This window comes from Cryptomeria japonica, chromosome 11 (assembly GCF_030272615.1).
Source record: "Cryptomeria japonica chromosome 11, Sugi_1.0, whole genome shotgun sequence".
NCBI lineage: Eukaryota > Viridiplantae > Streptophyta > Pinopsida > Cupressales > Cupressaceae > Cryptomeria > Cryptomeria japonica.
The window spans coordinates 736,644,719-736,661,598 of NC_081415.1; the positions used below are offsets into that span (position 1 = coordinate 736,644,719).

At 37.6% G+C, this 16,880-nt stretch overlaps 1 protein-coding gene across 2 annotated transcripts in view; it reads right to left on the reverse strand.

The window, feature by feature from the left end:
- LOC131030313 (bifunctional fucokinase/fucose pyrophosphorylase) overlaps positions 1-14,794 on the reverse strand; it is a 119,023-nt gene extending 104,229 nt beyond the window's left edge. The window contains exon 1 of one of the 2 annotated variants that reach the window (XM_057961044.2): positions 14,220-14,794. In XM_057961044.2, coding sequence (XP_057817027.1) covers positions 14,220-14,540 — 321 coding nt within the window. In that variant the 5' untranslated portion in view covers positions 14,541-14,794. The remainder of the gene's footprint in view (positions 1-14,219) is intronic. The other variant, XM_057961045.1, reaches the window with a different exon arrangement.
- Between the last annotated feature and the right edge of the window lie 2,086 nt (positions 14,795-16,880).

The window sequence follows — 16,880 nt, forward strand, 5'->3', positions numbered from 1 at the left end:
GAACAATAAATTCCTAGCTCACTTATTTATGATATTTATTTAATGAATACTTCATTTACTCAATTAGCAGCGATACTTATGTAACTGGCTTATTTTCCCTTATGCACATAGATAAAAAAATTAAACGAAGTTCAAAACAGAGAGGAAATATTCAAGTTCACAATGTCTTTACAAATATATGAAGTTCAACTTTTCTTCTTTGTTTTGATCTCACTCATTGGAACAATTAAGCACTAGATATTTAATGTGGGCATACATTCCATATTTAATTTTAGTATTTAATTGATCAGGCACGTACACAAAATTTCCCTTACTAGGTTTAGGCATGTTTTAACCATAATTAATCTATTTCAAAATACTTATGACTTCAACTAAATTGATTAGAAGACAAACTCTATCTTAACATGAATCAAATTTGTGATATTCCATGGTTCAATTAGTTTATCATCCATAATTCTTAATGCAAGTGTCAACCTATGTTACGACTTCAGTTCTAAGGAAGAAGGGGATGTCTATGTTACCAAAGCGCTCAGAGACCAAAATACAATAGGTTCCCTCAAAGTTTACGGGACGCTGATCCTTGTCCTATCTTGGGAATCATCCTATTGATTGGATTTAGACTGCCCCTCTTTGGAAACAACTCCATTCCCAACTTTCTTAAATACTGACAATAGTAACAAGCATTAGGCTATAAGTATACTAACTTGTCATGTATTAAGAATACATATGAAATTAAGTATAACAGTCATACATAATGCAGTGCAAAAGAACATTATCAGGTATCATATATTAAGCATACATATTAAGCACATCCCCATGCATACCACCTAGAACAAAGATGTTACTGCCTGTAACTTAATAACAGTTCTGATCCGATCCGATCCGAGGTGATATCACTGGATGCTTTGATTCCTTTCCTTTATGTCTCTCGATATGAGGGAGAGGTCACACCTCCTCATCATGTATGCTCTTTGGCAAGAGACACACCCTTTCACCATTAGCAACTTTTGAAAGAGTGCAACTCTTCATTATTTCTGCCCTATGAAAGGGACACAACCTTTCACAATCAAATTTGCAACTCTTATTTAAATCAGATCTTAACCACTACATAAAGTTGCAGCCCAAACGAAATAATAAGCCCTTAACAACAACTTTAATTAACCAAACATCCTCTTATAATATTCAGTTTAACAAGGACTAAATAAAAGATTCATTCATTTAACATTTAATGTTTTCATTGACACCAAAGTCGTCTTATTGAGAGATCCTTATATTTACTAACCTACCACCAAAGAAGGAAGGAACAAGAGAATGAAATTACATGATTAAATCTGGCAGCAAAATTGAGATTCCCATCAAGCCTATCTTCAACTTTCAACCCCATTGACCTGACCTGTGAATGAGACAAAATCTGGAAATAAAGGAGTCCTAAAATCTGAAATCTGAAAGTTGATCTAGCCTATAGCTCTGATACCATGTTAGTTTTAACACTTTCAGATTAATATAAACTCAGAAAACCAGAATTTAGTTTCTAACTAAATTGATTAAATGAAAGATTTATAGTTTTCCAGATTTAGGCATAACAAAGAAATGAACAAATAAGAACAAGACACGGTTACCCTGGGAAAACCTCCTAGGAGGAAAAACCCAGCCAGAAAAGATCATCAGATCTGATTATGAATTATGTTCATATGAGGGTTACAACACTTATCTCAAGTACTTGAAGGTGTTTGCACTTAGGACTGATAATGTCTTCCACAAAACTGCACTTTCAAAAGCATCAAGTAGTCACATCTGCACCTTTAACCCTTCCAACAGCAATCAAGTCCAAACCCTAGGTTTGTAATGTATGAAGTTTGCTCTTTGATGGACAGCAACCTTATCCCTTAGTTCGCTCTCTTCATTAATGAATTTCACACCACAACTGGCATGTGTAGTTCGCTAATATGACAGGGATAAATCCCTTTAATTGCAGATGTAGTCGTCCTCTTAATTTCGCATGGATGTAAAACTTAATGAGTGAATGATAGAGTGAAGTTGGAGTTTATTTATATGGGGAATAATAATCTTAATCATGTCGGCTTGCATTATGATTTAATGACTTTAATTTATTTATTTAACCGAAATCATTAGGATAGGGTTGGCCCAATATATGGTGGCGTGTTGGCTTGAGTGTAGTGTGGGATCTTCATTTGATGTCGTGAGGTATAGGGCCCAGCCCTACACGTTGGGGAAGGGACTGGCCCCCTTGGGTGGATTCCAATGTTGCCCATGGCAATTGGAATCCGCCATCCCTAATTATAATCAACAAGATATTTTATGCTGCTAATTGATGATTATTCCAGGATGATGTGGGTTGTCTTTTTGAAGGAGAAATCAAAAGCATTGGACAAATTCAAGATATACAAAGCCAAGGTTGAGACTGAGTCTGGGTTGAAGGTGAAGTGTCTCAGATCTGATAGAGGTGGAGAATTTTGTTCGGGTGAATTCAATTCATTTTGTGAGAAGCATGGGATTAGAAGACAATTATCTGCTCCTAGAACCCCTCGGCAGAATGGAGTTGTTGAAAGAAAGAACAGAACTGTCTTGGACACTGCAAGGACTATGTTGATTGAGGAAAATGTTCCAAAGATTTACTGGAGAGAAGCTATTAGCACTATTGTTTATACATTCAACAGAGTTCATATCAAAGGTGATACCGGTAAGACTCCTTATGAGCTTTGGTTTGGTCATGTTCCCACTGTGAGATATTTCAGAGTATTTGGTAATAAATGTTATATCAAGAGAGATGAGAATATAGGAAAGTTTGATGCTAGAAGTGATGAAGGAATTTTATTGGGATATTCTACAAAGAGCAAAGCCTACCGGTGCTACAATAAGAGACTGAGAAAGATAGTGGAAAGTGCAAATGTGAAGGTGGATGAGAACCTTGGGAAAGAATCGGAGCATGTGGATATGATGATGGTCAGCATGTTATTTTAGCCCCTATTCAGACTGAAGAGCCTAAGCAGAATGATCCGGTAGAGGCAGTTAACCCGAATGTTGTTGCTGCCAATGAAGAAGTGCAAGAACTTGATAATCAGAACAATCAAAAGACTCTGAGGTATGTAAGATTGAATCATTCTGAAAATCTGATTATTGGTGATAAGAATAAAGGTTTAATGACTAGAAGAAGGTTAGTTGCTGAAGAAGTATGTTTGATTTCTAAAGTTGAACCTAAAGATGTTGCTGAAGCTTGTAAAGATAAAAGTTGAATGAAAGCTATGGAAGAAGAACTAGATCAGATTGAAAAGAATAATACATGGGAACTTGTGCCTAGACCTAAGGATAGGAATGTTATTGGTACTAAACGGGAATTCAGAAACAAATTGAATGAAGTCAGTGAAGTTGTCAGAAATAAAGCTAGACTGGTCTGCAAAGGATATTCTTAGAAAGAAGGAATTGATTATGAGGAGACTTTTGCTCTGGTGGCCAGACTTGAAGCTGTTAGGTTGTTGCTTGCATATGCTGCTTATAAAGATTTCAAGGTATATCAGATGGATGCCAAATCTGCCTTTTTGAATGGTGATCTTGAGGAAGAAGTCTACATTGAGCAACCTGATGGATTTTCATTATCAGATGATGGGGACATGGTATGTAAGTTGAAGAAAGCTCTTTATGGATTGAAGCAAGCCACTAGAGCCTGGTATGCTAGACTAGATAAATATTTGTTGAAATTGGGATTTATTAAGGGTGCTGCTGACAGTAATCTGTATTTTAAGATAGAAAATGATAACATCCTGATAAGTCTTTGTTGATGATATTATCTTTGGAGGTGATGACTTGAGCATGAAGTTTGTCGGTGATATGCAGAAAGAATTTGAAATGTCTATGATTGGTGAGATAAAAAAATTTCTTAGGTTTGCAAATTTCACAGACTGGAAAAGGTATATTCATATCTCAAACTAAGTATGTGAAGGAATTGCTAAAGAAGTTTGGGTTAGATGACTCCAAACTGGTTGGGACTCCTATGGTGACTGGTTGTAAATTGTCCAAGAATGATGAATCTCCTAAAGCTAATCAGAGTTTGTACAGATCTATGGTTGGTGGACTACTATATCTTACTCAGACTAGACCAGATATTATGCATGCTGTGTGCATGGCTGCTAGATATCAAGCTGATCAGAAAGAGAGTCATGTCACTGTTGTTAAGAGGATATTTAGATACCTGAAGGGAACTGTGGATTATGGTTTGTGATATCCGAGGAATGATGATTTCATGTTGTGTGCCTACACTGATGCAGATTGGGCTGGTGATGTTGATGACCGGAAGAGCACTACTGATGGAGCATTCTTTTTGGGTAAGAAATTGGTTTCATGGGCTAGTAAGAAACATGATTCAATGTCCTTATCTACTGTTGAAGCTGAGTACATTGTTGTTGCAAGTAATTGCACTCAGGTAGTTTGGATGAAGCAAATGTTGAAAGATATCAGAGTTATCTATGATGAGCCTATTGTTACATATTGTGATAATTCCAGTGCTATTAACATGTCAAAGAATCCAGTGCAACATTCAAAGACTAAGCATGTGTCAATCAAATATCATTACCTAAGAGAGCAAGTCGGCGAAGAGAAGGTGAAGCTGGAATATGTATCCACAAAGGAACAAGTAGCTGATATTTTCACTAAGCCTTTGCCTGCAGATACATTTGTCTATTTGAGAAACAAGTTAGGGGAATCTACCCCTCCTGTTGAGAACTAGATGCATTGAGTTGCATCAATCCGGTGGACTTCACAGTCTTATTCTTTTACCCGGATTGATGAGTTGGTGTTGCTCCTATGGTGTAGTCTGTGTTTTGGGGGAGAGAGAGTTTGGTTTTCTGTTTTGAGATCTTTGGCATTGTTGTCAAAGGGGGAGAGAGATCATGTGAAAAACTACTTTATATGTCCTGATCTTAGGGGGAGTTTGTTGGAGATATCTTCTTGCTTTGCATTGACTGTTTTTCACATTCATATGTTGTTGGATATTGTTGGTCATTGTTGTTGCTAGGATATGTTGTTGTCATTGATATCAACATATTCCTGTGTATTGCTCTGGTGATTGCTGATTGGGAAGATCTTATGATTTAGGTCCATGATGTGCTATGTAAATCATTATATTGGTTCGGTGGTCGATCTTTGTATCGTGTGATGTAATTTTGTAATTGAGGGTTGAGGGTTTAGCCGACCTTGTTATCAAAGCTTGATGAACTATATATATAGGTGATATATTCATGTAATTTAGGTGTCAATGTTGTGTTTGCATTATCAAAGAGAGGTTTATGAGCGAACAAGAGATTTATCCTTTGATGGAGTGTTGTGTGGAGATTGGTGTTGCAGAGCAGACAACTGTGCTTAACCAGAACTGTAATCAGACATTTGGAGATGCTATTCTTTCAGTTCATTTCTTCCGATTTGTAGTTTAAATCTTGTTGTAAGTCAATGAGACTTCCCTGAGGGTTGTAGCCTTCCGGGCCATTATATTTGAGCAGTGAGCTCTAGGCAGTGTGCCTGAATGCATGTGCATTCCCCATTGTAATATTTTCACATACTACTGCAAAGTATCATCGTACTGTGGGTAGGTTCCCACCGTGGTTTTTCTCTTAACCGGGTTTTCCACTTCAAAATCTTGGTGTTGTGTGTTGTGCTATCAATTTGCTTATCTGTCTTATTACTGCAGTTTATCAGATCTGTTTTTGTAGTTAAATTTGCTAATCCAGTGAAGACTGATTCACACCCCCCCCCCCCTCTCAGTCTTCCTTCTTGGTTGTTGCTAACATGGTTGACCACCTGTTGACGTGTATTTTGTACACAATCATACACAGAATAAAATACCTAAAGGCATCTTATCCTCTCTTGAGAAAATAGTCTCTAACTGCTGAAGATTCGCGTAAAGGATCAGTTAGGTAGACTCCAAGGTTCTTTTAGTGGGGTCTCCACGTGTGGACAAGCTCCAGTGGTATGATGTGATTTGCTGGAATCACAAGGGGACTTACATTGAACTTCCGATCTGCTTTGCTGGACACAAGCTCTTACTAACTTAGATTAAAAAAAAATGGAAAAAGGATAAAGGCGAAGAGAGGATCTAATCCTAATACTAAGAATGTAGGAGCAATGACTTGACCTTTTGATGAAACTCTAACTAGATCTTGTTTTGACATCAATGGAACATCTACACAAGACTAGTGCGATCTTCTAAGGGAGCTTTATGATGTTCAAATCATCACCGCAGGCATAGATACCATCCAAGTTGATGCATATCAATGAAGAGGCGACAAATTGAAATTGAGCTTAAGCTGAACGATTCCAGTTGACTACGCAAGGCAAGTCTGCAATCAACAAACTGCTAGTAGTATGGATGTACGAATTCCACCATCAGTCAATCACATTCCCTCCATTCATTTAATCATCTACCATCTAAGATTGAAGACTCAACAAGAAACCATGCAAATTGCAAGAAAACGACATATTTCACCATTACTTCAATGAAAATGGAGTTTGTTTACAATCAATGGCAACAATTTCTTGCCTTGTCCTCCTATTCTACTCTAATTGCTATTCTATCAACTATATTCTAACTCTTCCAACTATTTACAACTCTCTCTAATCATCTAAAATTTTTCCCCTTACAAAATGAAATGTTTGGGCTTATATAGTGCCCACAATACAATTTGATGGCTTAGATCAATTTAAGATCAATGGCCAAGATTTTACAATAAAAAACCCTAATTAGGGTTTGTTACAACCATTACATAACATTTAATGCTTGACCAATGATAAAATTGTATTGCTTGGACACATGTCCCTTTTAGAAAAATCGACCAATGGATAGCCGGGGTAGGTACATCGGAGTTTGTGCCACCTTCCATGAGTTAAGTACATTGAATCTGGACATGCTGAGATGGACTTCATTGACTGGAGAAATGATGACTAGGACGCCACCTCATTTGACACTTGGAACTTGGTAGATATTCATCTTGATATTGTTGAGAAACTTGCTTTAATTAATTCCTCTGGATCTATTTTGCTTCTTCAACGAGCCCTTGTTCTAACTCCTTGCGTCCTTGATGTGCAGGAAGATGATGTACCTCGCCTTGGAACGCTGGATTGAAAGAGGTCGCCCATGTCTTGGCTTGATCGTCCTGGCGAAGACCGTCCTGGCGAAGACCGTCCTTGATCCGGCTTGATTTTCCTTGAAGAGACCTCCATTTGATGCCTACACAACATTTCAAAATTAGTACCATGATTTTGCAATACATAACATAAATTAGAGAGCAATTTTTTAGGAAACTTAATGATAAGTCCTTTATTAATCATTTCCTAAAAAAGACTGAGCTAAGGCAAAACAAAATAACAAAATTAAGGCAATGACAATCAAAATTTGAAATTAAAACAAGAGATCTTGCCATACCTTACTTGAGAGTTTAACTCTAAAATGCAAAATGAATACAATTGCCTAGGCAAAATTGACGTAAGATGGTCATCAACGTGATTCTTCTTCAAAAAGACAACTTCGCCACCTTTGATATGTCCTTGGCAAGTGATTTCCTCTTCAAGTTAGCAATTTCGCCATCTTTGATATGTCTTTGACGTCCTAGGCAACTTCGCTCAAATAGAAACTTCAAGTTCGCCTCTCCTTTGGATAGTAGTTTCGCACCACCTTTGATTGAATTCGCTCCTCTTCTTGAATGATAATTTCGCCCTTCCTTTGTATGAAATTCGCTCCTCTTTTGCCTTCTCCAAGTTGCATATGAGAGATGATAAATGATGATGTGAAAATGAAATAAACACCTTCCTTTATAGGCGCTCACCTTCATATTGACCTTAGGCCGACTTGATAATTAATAAGGCAAATTAAACGATTTTTTAATAAATAATAAAGGCCGACCTTGACAAAATAAACCCAAGCGCTCCCTTTTGATTTTTATTAAATTAATAATTAATTATTAAATGCCTTTATTTTTAATTAATAAATTTCGATTTTTTACAAAGGCAAAAAATAATTAATAAATACATACCATGCGCTATTTAAATGCTTTTAATTAAATATCGATTTTTTTCTAGCATTTAAATAAATTTAAAAAATATTTGTTTAGCGCCCAAAAATGAAAAAGTGGGAAGATACGTACCTCATCGCCCTGGTCCCTGACTGAGGGACAGGAGCGATTTTGCTCTTGTGGGCCTCATTTCACTTCATCACCTTCGAAAATTATATTCAACGGATTCGCAATGCCTCCTTTCATTCATTCATGCCTTGAGATCGGTTGAAATTTGGCGAGAAAATCATCTACAACAAAAATCGCTCTGGTCCCTTCCTGAGGGACAGGAGCGAACTTAAGCATTTTGGTCCTTTGTTGACGTTTGATAATCTTCAATTTGTCTTCAACGGGTTCGATTGACCTCCTTTCTTGCCTTCGAACATAAAATTTGCTTGATCTTTGCCCAGATCGTACCTTATGAAGAACTTCGCTCTGGTCCTTCAGTGAGGGACAGGAGCGAATTTGACCCTCTAGGCAAAACTTCATCATTTCATTGTTTTTGATCAAGTCTGGATGTTCTATCATGCTCATTTCGTCCTTCACCATGCCTTTGATGTCTCGATTCGTCCAAACAAGGTCAGGAATGGCTCAACTAAGCATTTTCGCTCTGGACCCTTGGTGAGGGACACGAGCGATTCGCCTTGGTCCCTTGGAGAGGGACACGAGCGCATTTCGCTCTGGACCCTTGGAGAAGGACACGAGCGAAATTTGACTTTTCGCACTCTCAATCAGGACAATTTTAATGGAATATAACATTTAAGTATAAGTGACATTTCCTTCTATGTTTCTTCTTTCTTATACTTTAAGTTATATTCCATATATACTTTCAGGATGTTTGAGAGTGGTTTCAGACCTCCAGGAGTTATATTGCAAAATCTAGTTTTTGGAGGTTTTTCAGTTTCCAGACTTAGTCAAATTTCAGGGTCAGGACATTCCAGACTTAGCCAAATTTCAGGATCAGGACCTCACTCAAACCGGACTTGGTTATCCATGTGATCTCCCCGACAGCACTTCAAGTTATATTCATTTGATAAAATGTACCTCTTTGGACCTTTTCACATCGTCAAGACGTTAAAATCTTGCAAGGACAAAGCAAAATTGGATTTGTAGCTCCGGTCCTTCACTGAGGGACAGGAGCGATTTAGGCAATTAGCACTGTTATGGACGTCCCAAAAATCTTCAATTTATATTCAACGCATTTATCTCATGTTTTTCCTTGTTTTTGAACGTAAACTTGCCTTGACCTTTGTCTGGATTTTGCATAATGAAGGAAATCGCTCTGGTCCCTGGGAGGGGGACGAGAGCTACAAGGTACCTCGCCCTGGTCCCTTGGAGAGGGACAGGAGCGATTTGGTCAATATAGGTCATTCTCCTTCGTTTTTGCACCTCAAATTATATTCATTTGGCAAAGCATCTTCCTTTGGACGTCCTCAAATCATTAAGTCATCAAAATCTTGCAAGGACGAGGCGAAATTGAATTTGTAGCTCCGGTCCTTCACTGAGGGACAGGAGCGATCTTTCCTCTGGAGGCATTTCTGTGCTCATGAAAATCTTCAATTTATATTCAATGGAAAGATCTCGTCGTTCTCCATTATTTCAAACGTAAAATTTGTCTGGACTCTGCAGGGACGATGAGATATTTGAAATTGAGCTCCCGTCCTTCACTGAGGGACAGGAGCGATTTTGCTCCTACAGGCCAAAATAACAAGATTTTTCACATTTTAACACTTCACGAGGCGAAAACAAATCAATTCCAATGCCCAGGATCAAAATTCAAAAAAGTCAAAATTTGGTCAAAAATATTCAATTGGACAAAAATTCACATTTCGTCTTCAACACTTAGACAAATTTAAGCTCTGCATCAACATTCCAATTGAAAATTAGACCATTCTGGCAAATTCATTGCATTCAAAATTTGCATTCTAGAAAAGGAAATTCAAAAAGCTCTCAAAACCGACTGGATTTTGGTCCGAAAAGACGATAATTAAAACCCTAAGGCTTGACCCTAAATCCAGACAACTAACAAACTAACAAAACCCTAAAAAAACAAAGCGAAAACGAGCAAAACGAGCAAAAAAAACATGGGTCCCCATTTGCAATGGGGCGATGTGTGAAAACGTCACAACACCACCCAAGTGTAGTCACCACCGCTTACAATGTAGTGGGTTGTCCAAGTGTGGTGGGCCATCTAGGTGTGGTCATAGCTTGTGTGTGGTTGGCCACCTAGGTATGGTTGTCACCTATGACCACTCAAGGGTGGTCACTACCTCTTGGTGTGAGATTGGCCACCCACCCAAGCTAGACTCTCACTAAATTAGTGTCCTTTGGGAACTATGTTGAAATAAAGGAGAGGAGATCCCCCCTTGTGGCCTCTAGAAGTGTGGGCAAGGCTAAAAATCCCATCTTAGCAATCAAAAGAAATATGTTATAAATATATTTAGAATGACAGATTAATTGACTGACAATAATTGTTGCACCTAGTTTGGCCAATGAAGCATTCATTTAATGTCAAAGAAAAGCATTTGCTAAATTCTTTATGTTTGGTTGACTTTCTCAAGACCATAACCATCCTCCCCCTTGAATGGGCATATTTCCCTTGATAAGACCTAATTCTCTCACAAAATGTGATGACTCTCACATGATCTCACAAAGTAATAATGTCTCTATTCTTCCTCTATTCAATGATTATGTTGCTTTTCTTCTAGTAATCTAAATAGATCGTGTACTTCTCATTCAACTACCTCTACATGCCAAAGTCGCATGGCCATGAATACAAATATAGATACGAATATGGTATCGAATATGGATCCGACCATTTTTAAAGACCTTTAATATGCATATAGTTGGATATAACATTCATAAGAAACATGTACACATATTTCACACAAGTTCCTAAGTTATTAGAGGAGATTTCCATTACTTTAAAGCAATATGGACACATAATTGCTAAATAAATAATAAGTTGATTTAACAATTTACAATATACAAACTAGGAACTATAATTAAATTTGTAATGATGTCATTTAAATCTAAATTAAAATAAAACAAACTAAAATCTGGATATAAATTAAAGAAAAAATCTAAATATATTATACATTAAATAATTTAAATATAAAGAACTAAATAAACAATAATACTTTGAACTTAAAAAATAAAAATTCACTCAAATTCAATTTTCTAAATCTTAATTGATAATTAAAAACCATAATAAAATAAGAAAATGTAAATCAAAATAATATTAAAATTTAAATACTAATAATTTAATAAAGAATAAATAATTAAATATATATTAATAGATTTTATTTCTTTTTAAATCTCTAACGTTTCAACAACATAAAGAAAATGTTAAATATAAATATAAAATTATAAACACCAAAAAAAATTAGAAAAAATTGCTGAATAAAGTTTTTTAAATTAAGTTTAGGAAGGTTCCTCTTAGACTTTCTAAAAATCAAATCACACAGTATTCGACACAGCTAAAAATTAGTGTTTCTTGGGCACATGAGGGTATGATATCCAACGCGTATCTAAGCCATATAGTACCCGTATCCATATAGGGTTGGTGGTACGCATGCCTAAGGAACAGCATGGACATATCCGGCTACTCTGCTACATGCACACAAGTTGGAAGGACAATCTAGATAGCGCCTTCATAAAAATTACATAGAATACTAGATCATTTTTCCGCAAGCTAGAAGCACATTTATCTTACTATTTCTGGTGATAGTTTCTATCTTTTCCTATAGATAAGTAACTCTTTATCTTGAACATTTAGGTAAAAACTGATCTTCTACCTTGAAAGATCTAAGAAAGCAATGTTTATCATCGTATAATTTAGCTCTCATCTGTGTCCATTTAGCTCTCATCTGTGTTCTTTCCATATCTTTATGACACTTATTTAATTGATCCGAGAAAACACTAACACTACAGCATTAGTTGACAGTCATTGCTTAGATATAATTTATCAGGAAAAACTGCTTTATAATAATTCAACGTCGTTTTAAATGATTAACTATTGGCCACAATATTTTTTCCCTCTCTTCATCAACGACTGATGACCATCTAAATTGTTTTATCGTCTAAAAATTCTCCTTGAGGAGTTAAGTACAGCAATTGTAGGCAGTCTGTACATTGTTCAGAATTCATGTTTTCCTGTAGCCAAAGCTCTTGGTCAAAATGAGATATAAAATTCCACAATAAGCAATTTCCAACTTACATATGCTACAAACTTTCCTCTTCGTATAGCATTGTTGGCATCTGTGTACATGGTAAAGATATTAGACGAGTCTGCTGGAACGACAATAGGAACATCTGTAATGATTTTGCATTACTCCAAATAGATCTTTATTGTTTTTCTTCGCAATTCATATAGTGAAAACTCATTTATAAATCTTCCATAACAACTAGCAAGGCCCTAGTCTTCTGCTGTGTTTGTCCAATCACAAATCACTGAAACCACCAGTAAGCCAATATGAAATAGTGTCCTCTCTCTGGCAGTGTCCTAGCTGCAGCCGTCCTTTTTTCTAGCATTTAACTTACTACCGCAAGTGTCAAGCAAGTTCTTTTCCAGTATTCAAGGAAGGCATGAAAGGGGTTCAAGGGCAAAAGGAGATTGGTCTGCTTATTTCAAATCTCACTAAAATAGATCCCCGTATTTTTCATGTGACTCCAGAGGATCAAGAAGCAAAGTTGTAAAACGATCCATGATGACGCTTACCAGCCCTGCGTTAAATAACACCTTCCCGACAGAGCACAAAGTACTACTCAATAAGGTTAGGCAACCTACCCTTCAACAAAGCGGTACAGTTAGAGCTATGAGATTTCCACAATCCATTTTTTATACATTTATTGTTCTGGATTCGATTGTGTGAGCAATTTTTATCATCAATGTTTCGAATCACACTCTTGATTGATCATCAGGATGAACAAGAATTTAGAGGAGATGAAAGATGATGATTCACAGAATGCGATTCGAGGTTGATGATAAAAATTGCTCACACAATCAAATCCAGAAACAATAAGTGTATCAAAGCGTTACAGTTCAAACTTTATCATTACAGTGCCAACTTAGATGAGCTAACCCGGTGGCTAATGAGTAAAACTTTCCATAACCAGTAAGATTCAACTAAAATCTATGCTTTCCAGTAATAATGAACTGATAAATTCAGTTTAGTCACTCTCTGCCAGTGATCACTCAATAGATCTATCAACACTCTAATGGAATAAGCTTAAGTGATTGCAAATCATGAGATCCTTCGTTGGAAAGACTTAAACCCCGGGAAATAATGTGTTGAAATTAAGTCAGATACGACATCTAACTCTTGATAAAGATCAATTCATCTTAACAAGTAAACAAGCACATTAGCATTTTAGGGGCGACTTGATAGAGCTTGGGTCCCAATGTTTACGTCCTAGGAGGCATCCAAAATGTTGGAATTGTGTAAAATAGTACATCTAACTCTCCGTATAAATGCATCCATCTTAAAAGATACAGGGGCGAAATTAAATTTTAAGTGATAATTTATCCGAACATTTATAGCAGATACCGGGATTCAAATCCTGAGAAGAAATTAAATATCAAAATAAGGTGATATACCACATTCAATTCTCGGTATGCATGCATCCACCTAAACAAGAATAAAAACTTAACTAGCATACATAATTGAAGTAGGGAAAACTATATATTTGAGATTTCCACAGGTGAATATATTTTCCTTCTATCTTAATTTCACCGATTATTCAATTCTGACAACAAATATTGTGTTAAAATCAGGTCACAAATGGCATCCAACTCTTGCTTTATATCTCCATTTTAACAAGAAAAGAAGCATAACTAACACGCGTCACAAAATGTGTGGGGAAATTAGATCTTTAAGAATTTCAGAAGTAAACAATTTTGTTTGGCTGGGGGTACTTAAAATATCAGTTAAACAAGATACGCCTTCCTTTGATTTGAGTGTCAGGCCTCTGTGATAGGCACAACAACATAAAATTACTGTTTCAACAGAAAGAAAAGTGTATTCGTGTACACCATTCATCTTTATAAGCAAATAAGCATTATTAACCCACATCGTCAACGTTTTCAATCTCCACATTACGGGTCAAGGATGCAATTGCTTTAAAATAGGTTAGAGAAAAGCAAAAGAGAATAGTCGAGCAGACCTGGGGTTCATCATGTTGGGCGATGTGATCGGCGAGGGCTTGAATTGCAGAGAGTGTAGCTGCGCCAGAGCCAATGCGAGCACCGTGCGGATCAGGGACAGCCATTGTGATGGTACTGTGAGCAATGCGCTCCATTCTCTTGGCTCTCCTCAATTGCCACTCATACAGTTCCGCCTGCTCTGGACTCGCCGCTGTTAAAATTATGGCATCCCATGTCGGCACTCTCTGCGGATGCCTCACCGAAAGCCTCAGATGATACCACGAATTCGATAGTACATCCATTGGATCTGGTTTTCCCAGCAATGACCGTGCCATTGCCATTAATAAACAGAACAAGAGAACCAATTTTGGTCAGGAATTCAAACCATTCACAAACATAAACAAAGATTTTACTCTTCCGAATCTGCTGAGATTCGAACCCGGGTTAGATGCTTGTTTCAAAGCACGGTAATTAAAAATGGATATCCGGGATAAGCTACTTATTAACGGACATATTGAAGTAATAATGATTTCGTTCACACATAACGATAAAGTGAGCAACCTTTGGACCGACGAAGATCTATGGCAGTGTAAAGGTCCAACAATTTTATATTGAATCCGGTATATTGAGATTGTTTCTTTAATGAGACCGTCTATTATTCATGGCTAACAAACTCCGAGTGGGACTACCTAGCCCTAGAAAGATATGCTACACGGAATGCTACGAGATAAATAGTAATAACAATTAAAGAGTAATAGCAATAGAGTAATTACGCCGAACAATTTGGAAATTTCTAAATTTTCAATTTTCTATTTTAAAATGTAATTTCAAAGACACATTTTTATTTAATAATGAATTTTAGATTGTCTTTAAACACATTTATTTAAAACACAGTGTCATGCATTTTTTTATTTTTTTTATGAATAGGTATTCTCTATTTATTTAAAATATTAAAGTACATATTCACAAAAAAAGGTCGGGGATACAAGATCACCCCGCAAGAGCCACACCGCCAGCGGCGAGAAGCAAAAAAAACAAAGCTATTTATCAAAAACACTTCCTCAAGCAGCCAAAGCAAAGGTAGTTGAGGGAGGAGGAACAAGATCATCTTTCTTGCCCCATACATCAGCGAGGTTAGGAGTCGGGTTCGGCATGGACCACCCATCTTCAGGATCTTTGTCAGTTTCTCCTTCCTCCTGCCTGGGAGGCGAAATCGCCAGAGCCAGGCGAGGAAACTTGGAAGTGGTGACAGAAGGCCACCCAAGGCCATCACCAGCGGGAGGAGCAAAAGTCACAAGAGCAGCAAAGGGCCACCCAAAGGCAGAGCCACGACGCGGAGGAGAAGTCGAGCGGCATCTCTAAGCATCGTCTCTCCCGCCCGAGGAGCGTGGGACCGCGGGGTCTAAGAGCGACGGGCAGAGGAACTACGACCGTGGCAACGGCCACGCGGCAAAGTGCGATCAGCAAAAACAAAATCTAGCGGCACTCTGGCAACCGCACAAGGGGCATTGCCCCAGTGCTAGAGGAGTTCCTATAAGTGGCCCACCTCCAGGGCCACTTTGTCAGCTTGTACCTGAATCTGCATTAATACATTATTACAAATGCAAGCTTTAGCATAAAGCGAGACATTAATATCCAAAAAGTTGTGAGTAAAAATAACTACATTTCTATCCTTCCAAAGAGTGAATAGGATCTTCATTCTGAAAGCATGCCATATCTGGGAAAATTTAAAGGGGATTCTAGGTGAATCGCCCAGAAGAGCCATATGCCAAGAAAAGGGCTCAAGCCGAAAAGGCCGAAAGAAATCATGAATCCAGCTCTAGTACTATTGAGCTCTTTCGAAGCAAGACATTGAGAAGACAACATTCTGATGTCATTGTGGTCATTTTGAGTTTGTGGTTATGCCATTTGGGTTAACCAATGCACCTACCACTTTCCAGTCTACAATGAGCAGGGTATTTCATTCTCAGCTGCAAAAATTTGTGCTAGTCTTCTTTGATGACATTTTGGTGTATGTCAGGACTCGGGCAAAATACATTGCACATCTAGATACTATTTTGGGTATTCTTGGCAAGGAGTCTTTTTATGCCAAGGAATAAAAGTTTCTGGGTGACCACAAAAAGGACACCGGGCATCAAGAACCCCCAAATACTTAAGTCTAGAAGCCAAAGGCAACCCTTAGAAAAGCACACACCAAGCAAAGTGTGCAAACTTGGGTTCAGTGGTGGCGGACCAGACAACAAGAAACCTGAATCTCCAGGAAGTCTGAGAAGACTGCAAGTGCCACTGCTGGTTAAGAATATGGACCATAGGAAAATGAGGAACCAGCTAGAGATAACCCATTTTGGGTTTGTAGTTGGTGAAAGGAGTCCAAGGATACCATTTCCAATCTTTCCACCAAGGTCTGACAGACTGAATGCCAAGCTTATGTAACAAATTTGAGGGTAAGGTCAAGACTAGAAGGTCATAAGTCTATCGATCTGGCCAAGACAGACAAAACTAGACCTAGAGGTCCTCCCATGACTGGAGGCTCATAGAAGCTCTGAAAAACAGATCCTTGGGTGTTCTAATGTCACGTTTGTGAAAACACAAAGCACTAACACCTTGGATCTTGCCCAGTGGCAACCCTTGCATCTGAAAAAGAGGTGACCACCAGAGGTTGTGTTGGTTCGTGGATATCT